General features: G+C 36.0%; 2 protein-coding genes across 2 annotated transcripts in view; one reads left to right on the top strand and one right to left on the bottom strand.

Annotated features, from left to right (window-relative positions):
* The window catches only part of LOC139117484 (inositol hexakisphosphate and diphosphoinositol-pentakisphosphate kinase 2-like), a 36,954-nt gene extending 25,396 nt beyond the window's left edge, over nucleotides 1–11,558 (bottom strand). Inside the window, exons 1-6 of the mRNA XM_070680617.1 lie at nucleotides 11,418–11,558; nucleotides 9,273–9,542; nucleotides 5,643–5,986; nucleotides 4,615–4,700; nucleotides 3,789–3,943; nucleotides 1,328–1,429 (exon numbers count right to left, since the gene is read on the bottom strand). Of these exons, the coding sequence (XP_070536718.1) occupies nucleotides 1,328–1,429; nucleotides 3,789–3,943; nucleotides 4,615–4,700; nucleotides 5,643–5,986; nucleotides 9,273–9,371 (786 nt within the window). The 5' untranslated portion in view covers nucleotides 9,372–9,542; nucleotides 11,418–11,558. The remainder of the gene's footprint in view (nucleotides 1–1,327; nucleotides 1,430–3,788; nucleotides 3,944–4,614; nucleotides 4,701–5,642; nucleotides 5,987–9,272; nucleotides 9,543–11,417) is intronic.
* Nucleotides 11,122–16,386, top strand: LOC139117729 (F-box/LRR-repeat protein 8-like). Its single transcript, XM_070680971.1, has 2 exons — nucleotides 11,122–11,160; nucleotides 15,358–16,386. Exons 1-2 carry the CDS (start codon nucleotides 11,122–11,124, stop codon nucleotides 16,384–16,386), a joined length of 1,068 nt encoding a protein of 355 aa, XP_070537072.1.
* Nucleotides 16,387–23,803: the final 7,417 nt, after the last annotated feature.

Here is a 23,803-nt window from a genome sequence, read left to right as displayed (position 1 = left end):
TGCTGCATGGGAAGGCAGGCCATTTCTCATCCTGGTATTTGTGTTCATCCAAATCTATTCATTATAATGGAAACAATAAACCAATAAATCACTCGCAACAAAGTTAAATATCATAGGGACTTCAATATTTTTCCCATCTGTACAGCTACTTCATGTAAGTACACCTTGAGTCCAATGTGACCTTCCACAATGACATTGAACTAGAAAGGAACACCAGATTATAAACACTGTTGATAACTAGCTGCAAATTTACTTGTTTGTACAATATACAAAGTGTTTATTTTATCGGTCTTAGATACATAATGTCAGGTATGACTGACACGTGTCAAAATTTAATGTTTACATATAATACCAGGTATAACTGACACGTGTCAAACTATACTGAAAAATGTCAATGATCTACGATACAGAAACTAAAACTTCACAGTTTACAATTTTTCTGTGCAATCAAAGATTTTCACTTGAGGAAATTTTCTAAATTAGAAATTCTGCATCACTTGCTTTTGTGATTTCCATACTCGTACAAATTTTGAATCTTACATTTCTGTTCTACATTTCTGTAATTGTGTTTGATACACTGCTATTTCAAATATCTACATACGGTAACAGTGCAAAGACATATTGAACTCAAGTAGAGTACAAGACATGCTGTGGCTAGCCTAGTGTGTCCATGGATATGGAATATGTGGATTCATTAATGCATAAATGATACAATTACAACATGTTATTTCTGTTAAATTCACATAAAACTGATGAGGGTACCAGTGACTTCTCATTGTTAATTCTGTACAAGTAAGCAATTTACTTAAGTGCTGGTGGTATCCAGTATTTATTACAATTGTATGCTTCTGAACTGGAATATGTACCGATATACTTTTATGAGTATTAGCTGTAAAAATGTACAGCAATATCAAATTTCTGAATGAACATTCATAAAATGTGATGAGATCTCAACTTCAACACAAATTCTAATTCAATAATTGCACTACTTAATGTATCTTAATTCTATCTGACTTCACCCATACATACAAAGTATGAACACTTCATCTCATTGATCAGTCTAACCCAATTGATTAAGCCCATATTCACATGTAATATTTTTATTTATAATGAGAATTTTCTACAGTTCCCATGACAAATCAAATAAGTTACACCCGATTGAAACTACCTAAATATCAAAACACTCAAATTATGCTGGGTCTCACGTAGTCCTTACATGCAGGTCATATGATAATTTTAGAATGGTGTCATTTGATCTCTGATAAAGCTGTGACATACTGTACAATGATTCAAAGAGAGCTTATCAAAAAAATACTCTTTGCCATACCTTGACATCTGTGCCATCAGTGGGCATAAACTCTTCATAAATATATGATCCTTGCTTTCTAACTCTACTTTCAGGGGAATACACACTACTACGGCTGCCAATCTGAAACACAAAATGGGTAAAACTGACCTTTTCTTTGATACGAAATGCAAATACATATACAGTATGCTATGTCATACAACACAACATACTTACATGCACAAAACAATACAAGTACAGGTATGAAAGCTGTTTGGAGTTATATGCTTTTGAATTTTGTTTAAAATTGAGTGGAAACATACACATAACCTGTATGGCTAATGGACTATCTGCCATGTAAAACCAAGTGCATTCCATATATAAAGCAAAAAGCATGTTAAGAATTTTATCACAGTGTGTATGTATCATCAATTTTGACTTTATTTGGAAAATTTTCACCCTACATGAGGAGTAAAATGTTTATTCAGCTACGTAAAAAATGATTGCTCATTGACTTTACTCATAGATGGGACACAGAGACATGTAAAGGCATGTTATCCATAATAATGTAGTATATGTCAGAATTTGATTCCTAAAGTATTAGTATTTTGTCCCTGTAAGAGGAACTACATATGTTCAACCTGACCACACACTCTAGTTCATTTAGCACAATGATACGAGTATTTTTGCCGTGAAAAAAAATTTACCAATACAGAGTAAATAGATCTTGACTTTCCTTCTTCAAGACATGAGTCACCACAGGCCATCACGGAAAAATAATGGTGTGTTTCCCAGGGCTCGAAATACCTTTTTTCAACCACCTGTCCACTGGACAAGTCAAATAAAAAGTACCGTCCCAGTGAGAAAAGTACCTGTCCAAAATGGCATAATTTATTCTAAGAAACTACACTAGTTTCAAGTCAATTCAACAAACTCATGCCTGTATCATATGCAAACTGGCGTAACAGCGGTGTCGAGATAGCTCTGAGAATCTCCCAATCTAAGAGATTTGAGACGTGACCTTAGATAAATCAATATGGCTGCCTCTTGTAAACAGTGATTAGATATTATCGAATTTTCTTTTACTTTTTTCTGACAGGTAAATATCCAAATAATGATTTTCAAAATTGTAAAAGGTATATACTGTAACAGCGTGTCCGTTAACGAAAAATCCTGCATATTTTACGCAAAATAGTCTGAAATACGCAAAAAAAAAATCATGAGTACGTAAACTAATACGCATTGAGAAATGCCGCCCCATGACACGGACGTACTTGGCTCGCCATACATTGCCTCAAGTCTACGTGGTTCAATGCAGGACAAAAATAGAACATATGCTTATGCACCTGCTTGCAAGTGACATTTATCATGATATTGCAACATTTTAGACTTTAGCGGACGGCAACTCTTTATGAAACATTGTATTTCATCATCACAAAGCATCGTGTCAATCAGTTCTGTACAGACAATGACACTACAGATGCAAAAAATTCGAGAATCCATCGAGTCTACGTTGTTGGTAACACAATACAGTTAATCATGGTCATTAGGTCGTATGTTATTTGGAAAGTGTTTACGGGTGACGATTTACGGGCGATTTACACTCTGTAGGGTTGCATCTTGAGAGGTCCCGCTGGACTTTGATCAGTATCTGCTTTTTGTTGGCTCTTTGAAAACACTAATTTCATTGTCAGAAAGTATTTTCTTTGAACATGAAGTCATTAGGCTGCTCAACGATCATATACGAGACATGCATCACGGCATTGCAAGCGTTAAGCTAGCTACTATACCTTGAAGCCCCCACGTTATTGTTTTTTGTTAATAGAGCATGCGCATTAAAGGAAACCCCCAAGTTCGACAGAAAAGACTGCCCAACTAACTCACTTCAGATACCGATTCCCACCGACACCTTACGCGTTGTTGATACATTTTACGCAAATAAAAACCAAGTTGCGTAAAATCGTACGCAGGTTTTGAAATTGTAACGGAAACGCTGCTATATAAATTTAAACTTATGAATATTTGCTGTTGTCAATAGGTTGAAATACTGGTTGCAGGCTGAAAAAACCTACCTGTCCACTTGGACAAGTACTTTCAAAACTACTTGTCCCAGGCCAAATTTCACTTGTCCGGGACAGGCAGACAGGTATTATTTCGAGCCCTGTTTCCATTTACATGTCTATAGGAAATGGGGAAGATCAGGAACTTTTTATCTGGTATTTTTCATAGGTTACAACCGATCAAAAAAACAGCAACATTTGGCAAAATCAGACATGATATTTATAATGCCCGAAAAAACAGTTTCAGACCATAAGGTTTAAATTGTGTACGTTAGGTTACAGGAAATATATAATTTTTTTTATTTGGCCTTTATACAGCATGCAAAGACCATGCTGTGATGGTCCTTGATGTACACACAAGTTCATCTTCCTTACATCAACTTCATCTCTACCAATATATTCTTTAATAACTGACTAAAACCAAATACACAGTAATTTCACACCTTTCTGAACAGTCTTTGGCTTCCACCTCCAGCTGTAGAAGGATAGTAAATGTAAACATTATGATCTTCTGCAGATACTGGTTTCTCAACAAATGGTTTGTGGAAAACTTCACCATTAATTTCAACGTAGTCATCAGCTTCTACAAAGTGACAATCTGTGGAGAAATGAGGAAAATTGATTATTTTGCATTCTTGGATTATTGCATATTGTATTATAGCTTTGTCAATACCAGTGAAATTTGTGACTGCCATGCCCCCAGATTATTACTGATAATTTATTTGATCATCCAGTATTGTGGCCCCAAAAGTTTTCTACATCTACAAATTCACTGGCATCACCAAAACTATGAAATGAAAGCAATAATGTACTCCCTCCCTGTCAATAATGGACTCAAGCACACTTTATATTCCATAACATACTCAGCTTTGCCTCGTGGGAGGGGGTACATTATATTTTAAGCATAATCAGATTCACTAAATTAAAGTATCAGCCCCTTCCAGGTTCTGTTTAGTGAATATCACTTGATATCATCACGCAAATACACTTTAAACTTCTGAACTTCTCCAGCAAAGTATCCTACAATCTCATGTGTTACATATTGTCGATGGTTAAAATAATACATCACTGAATCGATGTCACTGAGGTGACACTGTCAGAAATTATATTGTAACCACAGATGCCATGCATAATTGAAGGCAATATCACCATTTCCTGGTGTTAATTTAGAGGAAAAAGTGATCCCGACATTGTGGATCATTGTTACAGCCACAATGGACAGGTCTTGATATGACTCAATCTATAAACTGACAAGCATTGAACACCTACCTGCAGGATTGGTAGAATCTCTATCTAATATGGCATATCTGGGTAATCCTATACTTTCTCGTTTTAATATACTATATACATGTTTCCTGTGAACAGAATCATAAAATATCATATTGTATGAATTCTGCAAACAATAGCTGATCTGACTGTCTTGTCATCAACAATCTGTGAGGATATAAACAACTAGTGTACACATATAGAATATTATGGCCTACTTGGAAGTCCCATCTTTATGATGCAGAGATGTAAAAAATAGCTGGCAGCTGGCAAAAACAACTGGCTGTCAGCTGAAATTTGCCAGCTGTGAAAATTTAGTTTTGGTAAAACATCAGGACATTTTGCACAAAGTAAATGTGCACATACACTACTTGTAACCGCCTGTACTTTTTATTTTTACCGCCTGTGACTAAAATTTTCTACATCTCTGTAAGGTCTTACATTGAAATTCATTCTAAAGCTGACGCTTCAATCTTGATACTAAACCTTGGTAAAATGTCACAGTAAAAGTGGTTGATCCCATATATGGAGATGAAAATGAAATAAAGTAGAATGGAAATTGAATATATTATTATCACTCTATCTTGTGTTACCATACCTGGCTGCAGATTACAAAAGTTCCACCCACTATTAAAATTCCATGTTTCAACCTCATTGAAAATTTTACCTTCATTGAAACTGTTACATTTGAAAACCATGATACTATGAACTGAAATGTTTCCCCTTCACCACATTTTCTGTGTACACTATTGGAGAAAATATAATTTAGAAATATCCATGAAAATAAAATGGTGAACTAACAAATTTTGTATATAACCCAAAACTTGAACCCTACTTGGCAAAATGTACAGAGCTTCCATTCCTTTTTTTTAAATTTCACCTTAATGGTTCAATTTACCTGGACTATGCTAAAGTCAAAGGATATGCTTTATTACTATAAAGCAGGAGTACTTTTATATGAGTGGGGAACTGTTCATCAAGTAAGATGATTTGATGTATACTGTTGATTTGAAGACAAAAACCTCACTCACCTGTCTTGTATGCCAAATTGTTGGTAAAGATCATTGATAACAAATGGTTTCCTGAGTTCAGCGTATTCTATTGCTTTTTCCAGCGGAAATCCTTGAGAGAAGAATGATATAAGGCAATGACATAGCGGCCAGTTCTCCACAGGTTCATTTAAAATCATACACTCATCAAATACATCTGTAACAATGTATTCAAATTTTTCAAGTCTACTGAGTATTTCCTTCATAGGTTTGGAGTGTGATTTTTTGGCCATTGCACAAATTCCCACCACAAAAATAGTCTTTCCATCTTCTTTCATGTCTTGCATTTTCTTCTTCTGCAATTTACTGCTGTCTAGGTGTTTTTCCTGTCATTACAGAAGATGGTGAGAGAAACTGTCAGTCTAATGTCAACAATATTGAATGTTTCTTAATTTGCAGAGACAAAATAGTGTACATGTCTGGGGCGGAAAGTATCAGTTAATATTATTTGTGAAGATGGATAAACATAAAACACTTAGGCCAATTTTGATCATTCTAATGTACATTTAAACGGGAAGGGGTCATCCTGTCAGCAACTGTGCTTATGAGGCCTGTACAACTGGTCTGTTGCTATGCACAACGTATCCCAAAATCCTTTGTGCATATCCAAAATTTTAAAATGGCAGCTGTACCAAAACTGGTAATCGCAGCCGCTGCAGCGATTACCAGTTGGTATGCAACCAAACTTTATTTGACAAAGTCTTGCAGTGATTGGAAAGCTACAATACTGATGAACTATGAATATGCATCAAATGCTAAATTTGCTTCACATTTGCTCAACATTCATTGCCAATTTCTGGGAAGGGGCAACTTATATCAACAAGAAAGTAGCACAGCCACAGACAGGATGACCCCCCCTCCATTTAATCTTCATTATGTATAACAGCTGGGTCAGCCCACAGACTAAGCACTAAAACTTATGCTTTGACTTTTCTGTTGATGATGCTGTTGACAGCTCTGCCTTAATTACGGTAGAACGAGCCTCGGGGACAGAAATTCAGGCTTTCAAATTTTATCAATTCTCTTCTGACCTACATCTGTGGGGGCTCATTTTGAAGCTCTTGATGAAAGAAAAGTTTTCACTGTCTTATTTTTCAAAAATCGAAAATTTTATTTTTCCCCATAGAGTTAACACAAGGATGGCGGCCATTTTGAATTTCAAATATCGGCAAATTTCAGGCACTTTGTCTCTCTAGTATCAAAGTTTGCATGGTGACCCCTGATTTTTATTCTTGCTTTGGTAAGAGAATGGTCGAAAGTTTCATTGAGGAAAGTTTGAGCAAAAGTTTAGGTCTTCACTTTCGAGGCACATATTACCTTGAAGAAAGGTCCTTTCTGAAACTGACATCAAAATTAAAACAACAAAACAACAATATTTGTTTTTGTCAAATCATACCATTCACCTGTAAATTTTCTGAAGAATTGTGATCTTGTTCAATGGAAAAAAGTTATTTGTAAATATTGCATTATTTGAGAAATTATCTGTATTATCCAGCATCCTTAACCCTTTCCTGCCAAGCGCCCTTGTCCGTTATCCTGCCAAGTCAGTAGAAAACCGCCCCATAATATGTGCCTGCAAAAGATTGGCTCTCCTGCATGTTATCCTGCCAGGTATTTTGGCAGAAATCGCCCATTTTCAGGGTAGTTTTAGCCGTACTTATACGTGTTAGACTTCAATAATTTCTACATGCCCGTAGACAGGGGAAGGAGCTCAAGGGTTACTGCAGAAAAAAATTGAGGTCACCGGCTTTGTTTGCCCCTGGGAGTGCGTCATTTTATTGCCGTTTCATGTTTATTTTTTCTGAAATAAACTCCTTCAGTATTGCGCACGTCCGCTAGGCACAAACATCACCTCACTCGTCTGTTAGTCAGAGACCCTGGGGGTCGTGCTAGGGGTGTGGCAGCACCGGCAAACCTGTCCTGTTTCCCCAGGGTAGGGTCAATTGAATACGTACCTTCAACGACTTGGCAGTGTAGCACAAAAACTACGTTTTTGCCGTTGTATTAACAACATGGCTGAGCCATTGAAGCACAGCTCCACGTAGTTTAGCCAGCTCATTTGGGAGTTGGCTTACGAGTGTTACCATTCATTACCGACTTAATCGAGTGGTCTCAGTCAGGTACGGGTTTGTACCTACATGGCTTGGGCTGCAGCTAACCAGTGATAACCAGTCACTACACCCAAGTCGTCAGTCTCACTTTTGCGATGCATGGGTACAACGCAATATGCTTCCATTGTTCTAGCCATCGACGTGTCCACATGCCTGGCAGCCATATTGTACTGCTAGCTGGTTTGCATAACAAAAGCAGTAACTGCTAAGTGCAGGCGGTATCCCGTAGCATTGACCTTATGTACCCTTTTGAATTCTCTGTACGCAAACAGCGTACGTAGTTAGCAATGCGTCGGCAAGAGGAAACGTTTGCCTGCAAACCAAAGCCAATACTTCGGACGATGGAATAAATAAAAAATCCAAAGCTACGTCCATTGAATGGCACGGCCAAGGCGGTGAAGGACGTTGCCCGGCTTGAACTTGCAGAGCTGAAGCCCAGCTTTGTACGTCGGACACCAGTTTGTAATGGTATTTCCGAGTCGTTCACATCCGCTCCATCGGAGGAACAAATCGATCCGTCCCGCCAAAAATACGTTCTCATTTTCAGTCATGCACAACTGAATAAGTGACTTTCGTCTCGCACCATCGGCACCATCTGCCAAGTCGTTTACAAGAGGTAGCCTTCTAGATTAGCATTGCCGAGTTGGTCAAGTTCGGCAGCAATCTCTATAGTGCCAGGCAGCCAAGTACGTCCAACTCCGCCAGAAAACGTCACCATGCTATCCTGCCAAGTCCGCTAAAAAGCGGTAAAAAAAAACCAGCCCCCCTCGGGTGTTGGGGACTGGCGGACAGGTTTCTGCACCTTTCCCTGTCTATCGACTCCCTGCGAACCCATTTCGAGGGGAAAAAGCGTTCCTTGTCAGAAAACCTCTCCTCGGATGACCCCTAAACGCACAGGGTATAGCAAAACGTAGTGCCGTCGACTTGGCAGGAAAGGGGGTACCCAAAAAGGGCCTGATTTCCACCGGGTTGGTAGAATAACGGTCACCAGTGCTTAGATTCTGGCTACACCGAATTTCAAGCAGATTTTCACCGACTTGGCAGGAAAAGGGTTAAATATACACACATAGAAATAACAAAATATACCTAACACTCACTCCAAATTTTTAAGACACCTCATCAAAAATCTATATCCTGATTCATCTATTTACGATACAGTGGTGACCCTTGGGCATTTGGGCACTGATTTAATTGTAATGAGCAACTTACTGGTTAAGTTTAGGAATCATTACCCAACAAATGTTACCTCCAGAAGTTTGACAGTGCCTTTCAATGTACATGTATGTATATGGGTATCAACATTCACAAATTAGCAAGCAGTTACATGTACTCCTACAACCTACAATATGTATGCAACAGCAAAATGATAGAGGCTAGCCAATCAGATAGTATCAGAGTTCATGATATAGTTTTTAAAACCTATTTCATGTTTCTTCACCTGAACAATGCTAAAATAAAGCTTGTAAGTAAATTGCTGCAAGTAAGCAATAATATTACATACCTGTTCTTTAGCTGCTCCTTCCTTGTGCCGATCACCTCTCAGAAATAACCCTGGATGGGTACTTACATCCACTTCCAAATTCAGTTCATTATCAGACATTATTCAACTCAAATACTGCCAGTGATTTCAGATCTTGGTATCTTTGTATCATATGACTCACTTCACTTGGAGGTGAGCAACTTTTAACAGATGTTAACTCATCATTGTTCTCCAGGAAATGTTAATTCATGTTCCCATTCCGTCACTTGCCTTGATTGAAAATTTTCTTTCCTGTGAGAAATCGACAAAGCATCATTGAAATACTCTGTGAATTTAATTGATATTGCAAAATAAAATTGCATCTAATTAATCATATGCCCTTGTGTTTTGTAGTTTGATGGAATTGGATATAATCTGTAAGGCTACTGTGGTAATACATCAAATTGAAGTGATTATCTAATATCTAGAACAAAAGGAAATCTAAGTAAGGCATTAATTACGCCCACTTAGTCTGAATATCTTACTCATTTACAATTCTTCCAAATGAACCTGGTGATGTGTACAGCTCAGTGGAGGTTAAACTGATGTCAATCATTGGTCAGTTTTGTCATGACAATTTCAACTGATGTCCTCTGTAGTAATGATATGGCAAAAAGTATAAATGGCATTTATACTCATGTCACCCTGGTGTTATGTGAGAAAACATCTTTGGTAATAAGTTAATATTAAACTACTTATATAATAGATCTACTACAAGGAGCGCAAATATTTTGACATTTTTAAATATCTGGAAAGGCAGCACTATGTCAATCTTCCTTCTTTCAGGACAAGTCACACATTCAAGAACTATTGAGATGAATCTGTTGACCACATATTATCAATAACATATGATGCAAAGTGTACCTTGTTCATAGATGGGTATCATATTTCAATGTTTAAATATTAAACAAAAAACTGGAAAACATGACTGGCAACTGTCTGTGAATGGGTATTCTATCCAAACACTTTGTATATTGAGAACAAAACTGACACAAAATTATATCATAACCAACATTTACACCTTACATTTGTGGTAGAACCTGGTTCCATAGCACTGCCTGTGTAAAATTGGATGTACTGCCTTATATATTAAAATTGTTTGCTTGACATTAAATGCACAATTATTAATAACTGATTATATCTTTTGCAAGTCTTAAAGGTAGGTAATTATTACAATGTGAAGGAAACCACTCAATAAACTAAGTCTTTATTGTATAATAGTTTATGAATCCTAATCCAAAAGGGTTATGTCTCACTCAGCACCCCTGTATATAGGGAATGAGGGAATATGCTGCATTATTCTGTAACACAGAATTCTTTACCAGAAAGACTAAATTCTACTCTTCTAGTACTGTTATGTACCATAGTTCTGCATTACAAGGGTGAAAATACACTTTTGCAAAGTTATATGTTCAAACAAGAAAAATAATGTAGATTATCAGCAAATGATGTGTGATCTGGACAAAGAAAAAGGAAAGACTTCCCTTAAGGGCTCCCTCCCCAGTCTTCTCTTTTCTAATTTTATATGTTATGTTTTTGATTGATGTAACACTAAAACTAACCCTAACCTTAACCACGGTGCCTCCTTTAACGAAAACCCTTTCAAGTTCAAAGTGAATTTGAACAAATTCATGTGATTGCATTGTAGTCTAACCGATTTGATTTCATGTATGCGTCCTGCAGGAAGTCTTATCACAAAAAGTAAGTTTTCTCTATTAACACACTTTCCTAAAGTTGGCAGTTCTTGGTCATATGTCAAAACTATGGTAATGTAAGTACTGAGGTATATGTGTGTTGCCCTACAACTGACGAATTAGGCGATATCATTATCATGGCGTCGCTGCATGCAGTGTATGATCTGTCGCATGATGTAAGCTAGGAACCGGCCCGGGGGAACTGGCACCCCGGCGTGGTGGTAACCGGGGTGGTAACAACTGTCATATTTTTTGAAATATACTTGAAACAGCAGTACGATCGAAGATCTTCATTAAGATGGAACTGTGTCGGTGTGTACTGTCGACAAACTTCAACTCTGAACTACTGTATTCGCTAACAAGGTACATGTACACTGACATCACTGTAATCTGTTGTAGTTCAGAGCTGATCTTCTGAATGTTATTTACTAACCTTCAATCTTGATTGCGGAATCTGCATGAACAGGCTAGAATTTCATGTTCGATTACTTGAATTTACAAATTTCCGAGTGGCCGTGTTGTGTAGTGAAGACGTTTTGATGTTTTGATGCGGTCCGAAAGTTGTCACGTGCTCATGTTACGAAGCGCGACACATCCCGATTTGAAGTGGATACATATGACGTCATCGGGTCATACGTGCGATTTGTCGCATCGTACCACCAAAAGAGGGCGTTCTTTATCGTGATTTCAAAGTACATGTCCAGTGATCATCTGTCCCTAAGAGTTTTGGCTATTCATCAGATCAAATACAGATTTTTGGTAGAAAATGGCACGGTGAAAAAACCAGTGTTTGGCAGGTCAATGCAGCATGTACGTGCATGTTATTGTTGAAATGAACTATCGACAATAACAATATTGAGGATGCAAATACACAGTCTATGCTGACACGTGAAATGCCTGGTGGTACATGTTTCAGCATACTGTAGAAAGTCTAGAAAGAATCAATACTGATACATAGAAAAATTACAAAAAAAATGTCAAAAGCTACAGATGCTGGGCCTTATATACTGCTCTGCACATTCGTAAGACTGAATGTACATACCCTATATGGAGGAGTGGTATAGGAAATGACATCACAAATGCAAAATGTCCAGTGGGCTGACCACTCCCTCACCATCGAGTTATCAGCCATTCTTACCGGTAAAGACAAAATATATATTATTGTTATTACTATCTGCTTGTGTTTGTTACTCTTCAAAAAAAGCATTTGGACAGGAACAAGCCACATACTAGTAGGTCGCATAGCTGACAAGAGGTCAGCTGAGTCAATAGAGAGTCTGTGGAGCAGAAACCTGGTAGAATCTGTTAATGAAATGGCCATGGTGTGTCACTATTGGATGTCATAAAGTACCTGCGGAGAGAGATATTATTTTCCTTTGACTAAGGGTTTTTTCGTTGCATAGTGTAATAATAATAATAATAATAATAATAATAATCTTTATTACCCTTAATCATAATAATATTACAGTTCAATAATGAATGTACATCTGAGTTGTGCTGTGATAAAGGGTAAATGGAAACGGAAAATAGCAAATGCTAGTCTAGTCCGTTCCCAAAGCCATTTGATGTTAAGCAAGAAAACGAAGAAGAAAAAAGAAAACTGAAGTATATCGAGGGTAGTGTACATGTATTAGTCTTTAAATAAGTCAACTGTGACTTAACTTTTGTTTATGAAAATCTTCCAAGTCCCTTCAAGATGGTCCAATGCTAATACTCCATTTCCACAAGTGGTCAGTTTCAGTTATGCACTGCAGACTGTCTTATGTGTGATATCCTGTGGCAATAATTTAGTTTCCAGAAAGAATATCAGAAATAAGATTCAGTCAACACCAGTAATGCTCGCACATTTTAAGCCTTTTTTTGAAGAAGATAAATTTATTTCAACAAAGTCGCAAATAAAACAAATCTACATAACTGTGAATGTGTCAAGATTACAATGCAACTTTTCTGAAAAAAACCTTAAAAATCAGACATTTAAGGGACTGATCAGTTTCTCTGGCGGGGGGGGGGGGGCGGGGTGGATTCATGGGGGGAGGGGGTTACCCTGTTTTTGACTTTGGTGATAGGGGGTCACCATGTTTTTTAAATGCCCAATAGGGAGGGTCAGTGTGTTTTTTAATTTCGACATGGCTCATATTTGCGAAAAATGCATTGTGCCAGCTACAAATTTCATTCAGTTGCATATTTCGGCGCACCCTTTGGGCGCGTAACTTCAATAATAATAAGACATGTTTTTCAGAGCCCTGTCCTAGTGCAAACTTTAATATTTCAGACATATATATATCTGAGATACCTGTATGTTTAAAATTTTTCGGCGTGCCCTTTTGGAACATTTCTTTAAAATATCAAACAATATTTTTCAGCATGGCTTTCACCTGCATGACTTTCATATATCAGATATATAAACATATCAGAGATATCTGGATGTTTAATATTTTTCAGGGCCCTTTGGGCGCAGTAAATTAATATATCAGAGATATATGTCAGATATATCTTGATGTCTGTAAATTAAAAGTCTGTTTTGCAAAGTGTACTAATCATTATGAAATCTGCAGTTCATATGAAAAGCATTACAAGTTCCTGATACTTTTCTGTTTTCTCTATGAGAATTCAGTATTAGAAAGCAACATGCACTAATATTTCACAATCACATTTTTCTTACAACAGTTCTGGACATCTGCTTATGCATAAAAAGAGTGGAGTACATTCACAGCTCATTCAAAATACTGTATTCAAACTTTAGAATTGACACTTTTAAGTTCCTATCTTACAATTGACATGACAACAATTTCATTAAAACACAGAATGACTGAATGATATAAAATTATATATATATATATATATATATATATATATATATATATATATATATATATATATATATATATATATATATATATATATATATATATATATATATATATATATATATATATATACACACACTGAATTATTCAATTTATATTCCACCTTTTGTTTTACCTTTGTCGCGCACAGGGGGGTCACCCTGTTTTCGAAAGTTGGAATGGGGGGGGTCAGCCACTTTTTGGCAAAAAATAATCCACCCCCCCCCCCCACCAGGCCGAAGAAACTGACCAGTCCCTAAAGATTTTAAGCTTAAGCTATATGTCTGCTTACGGCGCCCTCTAGAGGCAAATTGGAATACCTGGCTTCACAACATCCGCCGCAGCCAAATTCACAACGCTGGATCATGCGATCTGATTTGTGCAGGAATGTGTGACGACGAACGCAGTGCGCAATAACTTCTGCAACTTGCGATGTTTATGTTGTCGGACTACCTTCGTTGATCCGGTAAGTGGAATTTCTCTTGATGATATAAACAGATAGCGTATTGTTGTTCTTTACAATAGAAAAAAAGTGTTATTTACGTATAACGGTGCGTATATAATCAACTGGTAATCAGTCAACAATAGACCCCGTCTTGGATTCTGTCATTAGAGATGCCTCAGTGTAAGTGTAACCCCGTGTTGCAGTGTATAAAACTGATTTTCGTCAGTCTTCTCTGTTGATTTCATAAAGTGTGGCATTGTCAACCAGAATAATGCGGGTCATTCATGTCTGCAGTGTGCAGCAAAACAGTCCGTGTTGAATAAACCATCATGGGATCGAGAACAGGGTGACGTTAGATTTAGCGATAAGGCTAGATGATGTAATGCATGTCGGCTGCTGTATCGTATAACTCAACTTGAACTGCAGTCAGTGTCTGCATTTGTTTATAATGCGTTTGCGAAACAGGTGTCTAAACGACAAATCGTCGATGATCGAGGGGACAAGGACCACCGTCGCTGTAAAAATGTCTGACATTTTGATATGTCAATCATATTAGACACTCTACCAGTGCAGTGGGAATGACCACCGTATGGGGTGCATAGAAAACAATGTAATTGTATGTTATGGAAGTGAGTCAGTCCTCTACAGTTTTGGTTAGTATTTTGCTTTCAGCACAGAGCCAGTTTAGAAAGCTGAGCACCATTATGTTATACAGGTTTGGTTCAAAGGTCGATTTCAATATGAGCATTGATATTTCATATGAGTGTAGTCCTGTTGGCTTGCCATACTTTACCATATAAGGACACTTTTCATGACCCTATTATCTGAACAAAAGGTGGTTTTATTTATTTTTCAGCTGTGCACTGATACCTGCTAGGAGTGGTCTCACATTGTTGAACGTCACCTGTGAAACCAGAAATGGAACAGTTCAGCTGGAGTAGTCTACCAGAACACATTTTGCTGCAGATTTTTGACTCCCTCTCACTCCAAGAGAGAATACAAGCCTCTCTGGTATGCAAGTATTGGCGTGAATGCTTCCACCATCCGCAACTTTGGAAACAATTTAAATTTGATTCAAACAGGAGAAAGACTCCTCATTATTGGAGTGTCTTGAAAAGTATGGAACTGTCTTGAAGTCTGTTGAGATTGCTGTCGACCAAAAACAGAGAACCAACCAAGAAAATACATGCAAAGTTATCACCAGCTTGGCCAGGTGCAAAGAAAGAAAACTACGAGAGTTTACCCTAAACTTTATAGGTGAAAATCCCTTGTTTTTCAAAGGGGGTGAAATCCTTAGTGCTCTAGCTGAACTTTTTGGGCCACCAGATCCAGACTGTAAGATGGTATACAGGTTGCGAAAGGTAGATCTGAGTGGCATGAGCATTGTCTACAGTGATCTGTTGTTCAACCTCCTTGCTGAAAATCATCCAACTCTTGAAAAATTGAATATTCTTAACACCTCACTTAGCAGCAATACATGTACAGTCACTCCTTATTGCATTTTGAATGTTGTGAAGAAATGTCCCAAGCTAAGGGAACTAGCCCTCTTCTACTGCAGTATTTCAGAAGAAGTTATCCTTGAACTGGCAGAAGAACACCCAGTACCTCTTAAGAAAATCACCATCATGTGCCGACGGGAGGAAAAATATGGAAAGTATATTCCCGACAGTGCATGGGAAGCACTAGCAAAGAAACATCCAGATTTGAGAGTGTGCCTTGGATTTGATCATACATGTCCATTACATAAGATATCCGGCATACTGCAGCCCTCCATTCCCGTGGCAGTCTTACGAATGGATACTTTTACCACTCTCCATCATGAGATATCCTTAGCTTCTGCCTACTATGGGCAAACCTTGGAAAAACTAGTTCTGCATGGAAAGGGATCGCCAGAACTTCAACGTGCATTACTGTCTCTGGCTGACAATGCCCTACGTCTGAAGTCACTACACTGCTATTGTGTACTGGATAGGGAGACCATCGACGGTATTTTACTTAGATGTCCTCAACTGGAAAGCTACACACTAAAATCAGAATTGGAAAATCATCCCTGGATGCCAATGTTGGTTGGTCCTGAAGTAACTGCCAACAGCAAAAATATCAAGTGCTAGATTCATGTCTATTTCTGGCCTTACACAAAGTCTGCATTTTGAAGGTCATATCAAGGTCAATATCACTTTGATAGTACTGGTTTAACAAAAAGGCACACAGTCAAGCTGGCCATAACATAAATCTTTGAATTACTTATATGTCAAGTGCTGAACAAATATGAAGATGGCATATCATAATGAACATCTCTAGAAATGTTATAACTTAATTATTATTGATAGTTTTATTTCTTGATATACTTACAAGTACATATGATGTACATAGATTTTGCCAAGGACATACATGTAATTGAATCTCAGAGGCTTTGTCTAGTATCAGCAATTTTCAGCGGTAATGCAGAAGTACATTTGATTATTTACTGAAAAAATTTCACTCCCCATATTATCAAGAAAAGCCATTCTTTTGACACTAATAGTGAATATATTAATAAAGGATAAGTGTATATAATGTAGATTAGTGAAAAACTTTGTGTGTTTATTTACTCAAAATCATAATTAATCAGCGATTTACATTTTAAAATAATTATTAGCTGTTCATCCTTCAAACGTAAAATTTGCTAAAGTTCGGATACATCTCTAAAATGGAGACCTGTAAATGATTTTAATCTTAGTCATATTCATAATTCCCAGTTTTTTTCTTAGGAGTCAAAATTCTATTTGGACATTTGAGTTATTCTACCATAGAGAAATTTTTATCATCTCTTTATTGGTATGTAATTCATATATCAATTTATAAAGTGTCTTAGTACTGACTGAAACATGTTAGATATTAGTCGCAATTGTAATCACTGGATTACCATTGACTAATGTCTTGTCTGATACAAAAACAAGCACAGCACTTTGGAAACATAACAGAACATTTATAAACTTGTTTGTGTCAGTTTTTTCATAAAAACATTAATTTACTTCCTCATCAAAGCAAAGCAAACAACCAGTGTTTACCAATCCATATTTCAATACACTGTATATTTGTAAGGGATGTCCTTCTATGATTCTGAATGCATTATCTATGTGGAGTGTGCCTTAAGATATGACTCAAAAGCTTACCATTTTTCTACACTTTAAATGTTAGCATCAGTAAGATAAATTTTGGTATTTTTTTAAGAGGTATAGAGATACTGGTATCCTTCTATTGTATTAACTTGCAAATTTACAACAACACTGTCAATTGATGATTTGAATTACTTAAAGTAACAGATGAAAGGACTTTTTTTGAAATATATCAGTATACCAATCTTTGATCCTTTAAGGTAAAAATCATGAGAGATGTAGTGTTATTGATATTATGTCATATATTGCAAAGTGGCAAAAAATGTGAAAATTTTGAATTTTGAATGTTAGACCCACTCAAACACTTATCACCAAAAATTAAGTAACAGAGGTTGACTGCTTATACAAACCCTTTTTGTGATAATTCTGTCCTATGCTGAAATTAATAGAAGCATTTCACTGTCAAGATTTGTTATTCCAGGTATACATTATACTTTTCCTCCCTAAGATGCAAGAAACCTACAGATTTGAAAGTTAATTTTTGACATTATAGTTTTGCAACTTATCACTGAGGACAGCGCAGATTCTTTTGAACTACTACTACTGTATGTGGTGTTACAATGTAAGATGCCAAACAACACCAAATTACTAGTTACCTTTAATGGAGGCTTTTGAGACCTTTTAGTGAAATTTACTTTTTTACAAGCATTGTGATAAAAAATTACCTGTTTTGGACTGAATTGCTGTTAGTGTACATATGGTTCTTGAAGTTTAAGTCCAGTGTATTATACTTTTAGTATATTTGCTTTGGAGTAATCGCAACACTGTCTCCTATTGTGGTGGCACTGTACAGAAAACAATAGAGCATTGTTGGTACACCTGTCACCTTTGACCTCATGAGAAATAGCTTGTATTTTAATGTAGTGTAGTTTAACCCTTTGAGTGCCAAAGTCAATTTTTGTTAACTCTATAAATATGTCTGTCATTTTTTCAGATTTTTCCCAAAACTTTGATCAGAAACTGTAGCCAAAGAAAAGTGATGTCCCTTTGGTCTAAAATTATAAAAAAAAAAATACCTGAAAAGTACAAAAATTGGTAAAGTGTAAAATTTTGGTTTGAAAAATTACAGCACTCAAAGGGGATAGTCTTTTGACCACAACAGGATGATTCAACTATGTAACTCCGACAGGGTATGCATAAAGGGGTTGGAATGGTACAAAAATTCTCAGTTTGTTTTCAACCAGGTTTGAATTTGACTGAAGGAAGATAAGCAGGATATAATTTGTGTCAAAACACAAAAGTATTTATCCCTCTGATAGGTTGATAACAGAATTTCTGAAATGATGTTAAATTTATCAGACTGAGTGTTAAATCAACTCAAATGCCATTGTTTATGACACAACTAAAACTAAACAAATTTTGCACATTGGTGGTATAATGCATTTGGACAATTTAGATATTGGCATTACAGACCAAACTTGTTGAAGTGTTGCCATATTTCAAAAATCTTGATATCTTGATTCTGACTGAGAAAAGAATGTTTATTCTCGTCTTCACATTGTGTAAATGCACAACTCTTCAAGTGGCATTCTCTGCTGTTTGGTTTGTTAGAAGGACTGTGATGCATTTAAAGGGACATAAATTGTAAGTTCTTCAGTATTTTTACAAATTTTGTAATATATAGCAGATATGTCTTCATATTTTCCCTGAGTATGTAGAAATAGGTAGTTTACAAGACCATGAATTGTGTACTATATACAAAGATACATGGACTAGTCTAGACTAGTCTAATGTCTAATCGAAGACATCCTTCAACAATGGCATTTGACATAATACATAATGACCCTGCATTGACAAATTGAATACACTGCACTACAGCTTGGTTTTAGGAGTTGAACAAACAAGAAAGTATATTTAATAGACAGACCAGGAATATCAGAAAGTACATCAAAATTTACAGCTACTATAGTTTTAACTTTTCTAAGGGAAGATATATGTCAATGCCTTCCATTCTGATTGTTTGTAGTGCTATGTTCTCTCATAGCCATTTTCTTATCAAGCAAAGTGGTTGGTGCCTTAGATGTGATAATGGCCATGTACACAATAGTTTTCTGTATCGTTAAATGCCAATATTTAATTGCAAAATTATTTGGGGCATTATCATGGCTATTTACATTTAATCTAAGGTTTGTGGCATGTCTATAGAACACCGTGCCCATTTTCTTTACTTGTCTGAGGGGGCCCGTATAATGAATGAATACAAAGATACCCCTTAGGACAGTGTTGACTTGTATTATATCTTAGCATGGACCCAGTGTTCATCACCAATCTTGCCAGTTCTATTTTAATCTAATTTTGCTAACTGAAATAAGCAATCAAGTGTCAACACTATCTCATGATTGTTATTCAGGCTTAACATATACATTACAGCCCCTTGCTGATATTATTCCTGTTATTCCATCCCTCTGTCTGTATATTCACCCATAATGATTAAGCTTAGCATACCCTAGCTCAATGAACTGCCATACTATATGAACTTTACATGGCTGGACTTCTAGAGGGAATATCTGTGTGTGACAAAGAGGCTGTGCATAGCCAATAGGGGACTTTGAGAATCAAATGCATCATTTCAGTGCTTTTGTGATAAAATGTCAGGCTCATATCAGAAAGCTATCTTCATGTTTCACATGTACTAGAATGATCCAGTCAACCAAATAAATACCAGAAAAAACTTTCAACGTGAAACAAAAGACAGGACTAAAAGAAAGTCAAAAGATGACCAACTGTCCTGAACAGACTTGTGTATAGTTACCATATAATGACTATTACACTGTATCAGACACAGCTGTAGAATCCAATGATAATTTTTTGATAATTGACAAGCTGCAAATTCATCACTTGACTAAAGCTGACCCTGAGAAACCCTGGTACCACTGATTCAAACACATTTATATGCTTTTCAATGACAAAATTTTTTTTTTTATGGATTTTTATCTGTCCGTTAATTTAAGAATATGATTATCATTTGCAAATCAAACCAGGAAACGTACATGAAATTCATCGTGGAGGCATGTAATGAAAGATTAAATCCCCAACAAGGAACTATGTACGCTGGAGGCAGGAGAACATTTGCCCTCCTGATGTCAGGCAAATGGTCATCAACCCTTGGGTTCATAATCCCATAGTTCCCTGTATAGGGCTGTAATATATGTTGCACTTATTTGTCTGTTATATTGTCATCTTGCAAGATTAGAAGAAGTGATCATGTAGAGTTACAATTGTTACAGTTTTGCCACTTTTCTGACTTGTAAAAACCCATTGAACCCTATGGTGATTGCATCGTCTAGCATGAAAATTATCACAGACAGTGTACTCAAAATATTAATGAAATGCAGATACAGACCCATATTCGTATTAGTGTGCCTGTACATTCAACAAAAATGACCATGTATGTTCAAGAGTTCAGTTTGATGCTGAAAAATGAGCTATGTGAACATTGTTGTCCATGTGCACTACTGTGAGACTAAGATCATATGTGTCACTGTTAGGGCTGATACACAGAATTTTCCAGAAATTCTTGAATTGAAGAAGGAAAAAGTGCAGGATATACATGTGACAGCACACAGTCTAAAATCTTAGCGGTATATCAAAGGAAGTATATTTATATACACTTTTGCTGCTTTTTTTTACCTCATGAATTTTTATATTTTTACTATAAACTAAAGATTCTGAATGTATTTTACTACACTTGAACATTTTGCAGGAAAACGAATACTTGTCTGGCAAAGATTTGTGACACTAGTGCAACCAATGGCTATCTGGTTTAGATGTACTGACATGAAAAACACAATTGTATTGCCTAGAAAGCTTCAGGTTTTCACAAGTTTTAATGCCAAGTGTATCAAGCTTTAAGTTAGGTATACATAGTAAGTTTACTCATGACCACTCACAAGTGTGGAAGACAATCTGTAATACAGTATTTGGTTTAAAATTTGCTTTACTCAAGTCTGTAAACTGCTTCATATCAAACAATATAAAGATCAGAGCACTGTTTCAGTTTTTGACAGAACTGTTAGAGTAGTTTAGTGAAGCCATTGTGGTTGTTGTGCAATTTATATGATGTCAATCATCATCATGGGGTCAAAGGTCAGTTTGCTCAATACAGTATAAAGTAGATACCAGGAGTTATATGCAGCATAGTTATGGTGAAATTGTTTGCTTTTGGTGAAGTAAGATTTTGCAACCAGAGAAGTTTAAATTAAACTAAATTGAGAAAAAGTATTGAAAAAGTAAAAAAGTATCAGTTTAATTTTTGTTTCATCTAGAAATATTTGTAATCATGTACATTACAAGTGTAAAGGATAAATTTAACTAGGTCATTTTGATTTATCTAGCCATCAATATATCAAGTCAAAGGTCAAAGTCAAGGCCTGTAACAGATAATTTGTGGTAGATTATCATTCAGAAAGTTATACCAGCATTTTACTTCCCATACCATTACAATGGCAATGCAATAATTATTGAAATGTGATAGGTTCTATAAATTTACAGAGGTTAAATAATCATGGAAAGTCGTTTCATTATTGTTTGTAATGGTGCTTCTTAAATTCAATAAAGTTGATCTGTTTAGTCTATTGCTGGTCTTAGTCTGAATTAATACATACATCTGTCCACTTAAACTTTTCCCTTAATGCTAAAGTCTAGTGTGACCTTTTGCTATGAGGTTTGATTGTATTAAAGTTCATTTGTAGGCGAAGTCTGTGCATCTGTATAAAAAAGTCTCTAAAATGACAAATCAGGATAGCATTGTTGAACTTTTTAGATGACGATGACGAGTCATTAAACTCTAATAAAGCAGTCTCACACAAAGAAATTTGAAATTTGTACTGTTACTGTTGCATATTCTTTTATTTAGGATACTCTTCCACTGAGCATTCATCTTTCTTCAAGCCTTTCTGGAGTTTTTAAATCATATCTGAAAACTCTACTTTGTAAAAAATGTTGTGACTGCTTTTATCAGTCTGTTTGCAGTTGCTTTGTTTATTTCTATCCACATATATCACAGTCTGTTTTCAGCATCTTTGATCATGTTCTAAGTGGAAACTGACAATTTATAAATAAATTGTCACTATTTTATCACAATTATTTAGCATTCTTTGAAACAAAATTAGTGATTTTCATGAAAAAAACTTGATAACCCTCTCTGAAGCTGTGAAGCACAAGAAACACAAAATTGATCAAAACAAACAGTGTGTGTCCTGTAGTTCTTTCAAATGTTTAAACACCTTCCATTTCACCCACATAACATAACATAACATAACATAAAGTTTTATTTTTGCATTAATTATGACTAAGACACTTAACGATAGATAACTATTTTGCAAAGATTTTGATCACAAATATTAAAGATTATGAATATGAATTACCTTGGAGGAAGGTTTTTGAATATGAGCTGTTGAAGGCCACATCACAATGGGTAATTCATTTGATCCAAGTAAAGATAATATATATGTATGTCCATACCACATATTCCATGGTTTTTGGGGTGATGTCACATATTCTTTTAAAATATGGTTGCACTATGCCATCATGTACAGTTGAGAAGAATCCATTCAGCCCAAATATCTTCAGCTGTCTTAACAAAAGCAAGTGTGACACTTTTCCTGTATTGAAACTTACATAATTACCAGTACACATTTACCTTTTGAATTTTAAATTATCAATTGCATGACATTTGAATTATCCCATATTGTTCTAACAACCACTGTGAAGACGGGACTGAATTTCATTGTTAACACTGCGGTGCCCAATTGATTTATTTTTTTGTGGAAAGGTGATCTTATTTCTGTTTTCCCTACACTTGATCCTTTAATATCTCTTCTGTTTTATGTCTCTAACTAAATTCCTAGCCAGCTTTTATATATTCAATAAATAAATAAATAAAGAGAAATTAAAAAAAGAGGTAGGGGTGAATCAAATTAATAACTTTATCAGACAGCAACTGTATGACGTTAATTTATAATTGCAACACCATTTTAAGATTTTATGATTTCTGTACCATATAAAAAAGAAAGAAAAGTAAAACTAAAAACGATGGCGCTGTACTTAGCAAGTGAAACTACCGTACAGTCGGGAACTTGCAGTTTCAACTCAGACAACCTGGAGTCTGCTGATGTTCAGTTGGCCTTCGCCAGATAAACTGAAGGAATGCGCTCCATCTGATATCTATTTGAAACCACACACATACACCGCGTTTTTTTCAGCAATGAAAATAATGTCATGAATATCACCGTATTTGCCACAAATAATAATAAGTTCTATGGTACTCTTCACAGATGGGCTTATCGAACAAATATCTGCATATATAAGGTGGTTTACAAAAATACTACCAATGTTACAACCAACGTCAGAATTACTCAATGTACGACTC

This window comes from Ptychodera flava, chromosome 18, assembly GCF_041260155.1.
Source record: "Ptychodera flava strain L36383 chromosome 18, AS_Pfla_20210202, whole genome shotgun sequence".
Lineage (NCBI taxonomy): Eukaryota > Metazoa > Hemichordata > Enteropneusta > Ptychoderidae > Ptychodera > Ptychodera flava.
The sequence above is the reverse complement of the archived record's forward strand: the minus strand, read 5'-3'. Positions and strand labels throughout refer to the sequence as shown.